Genomic DNA, 360 nt, shown 5'->3' with positions numbered 1-360 from the left:
GTCCAGTTGTTCAGAGTAAAATGGATCGTTTAATGAAAACTTTGGTGCATTCTTATCTTGAATTATTACAGCCTTGACAATTTCACCATTAGGTTCTCTTCTCAAACATTTGACCATACCTAATAAACCATTCTCCATATCTCCTTCGGCAACTAGCACCAGTCTTGTTGTTTCATTAGTTTTTTTATCTTTCTCGTTCTTCATAATCATTTTCACCTTTTCAATCCAACTGAATTCATTATTGTTTACGTGCACTACCTCTGTTTTCTGAGGTGGCTTCTCTTCTTTCTTCAGAAGCAGTAAAGTCTGCTTATTGAGACTTTTCTCTAAAACGATGTTCAGCCCGCATGATTTAAGGAA

The 360-nt window shown here is 35.8% G+C and overlaps 1 protein-coding gene across 1 annotated transcript; it reads right to left on the bottom strand.

Annotated features, from left to right (window-relative positions):
- Positions 1–3: 3 nt before the first annotated feature.
- LOC108632830 (fatty acid synthase-like) lies at positions 4–357 on the bottom strand (the record flags this gene model as incomplete). Its single annotated transcript, XM_018037658.2, has 1 exon — positions 4–357. A coding segment is annotated over one exon (354 nt), but the record flags the coding sequence as incomplete, so codon positions are not given.
- Positions 358–360: the final 3 nt, after the last annotated feature.

The sequence above is a fragment of the Ceratina calcarata genome, unplaced genomic scaffold (assembly GCF_001652005.2).
Source record: "Ceratina calcarata isolate Rehan_Ccalc_2016 unplaced genomic scaffold, ASM165200v1 scaffold17766, whole genome shotgun sequence".
NCBI classification, from domain to species: domain Eukaryota; kingdom Metazoa; phylum Arthropoda; class Insecta; order Hymenoptera; family Apidae; genus Ceratina; species Ceratina calcarata.
The sequence above is the reverse complement of the archived record's forward strand: the minus strand, read 5'-3'. Positions and strand labels throughout refer to the sequence as shown.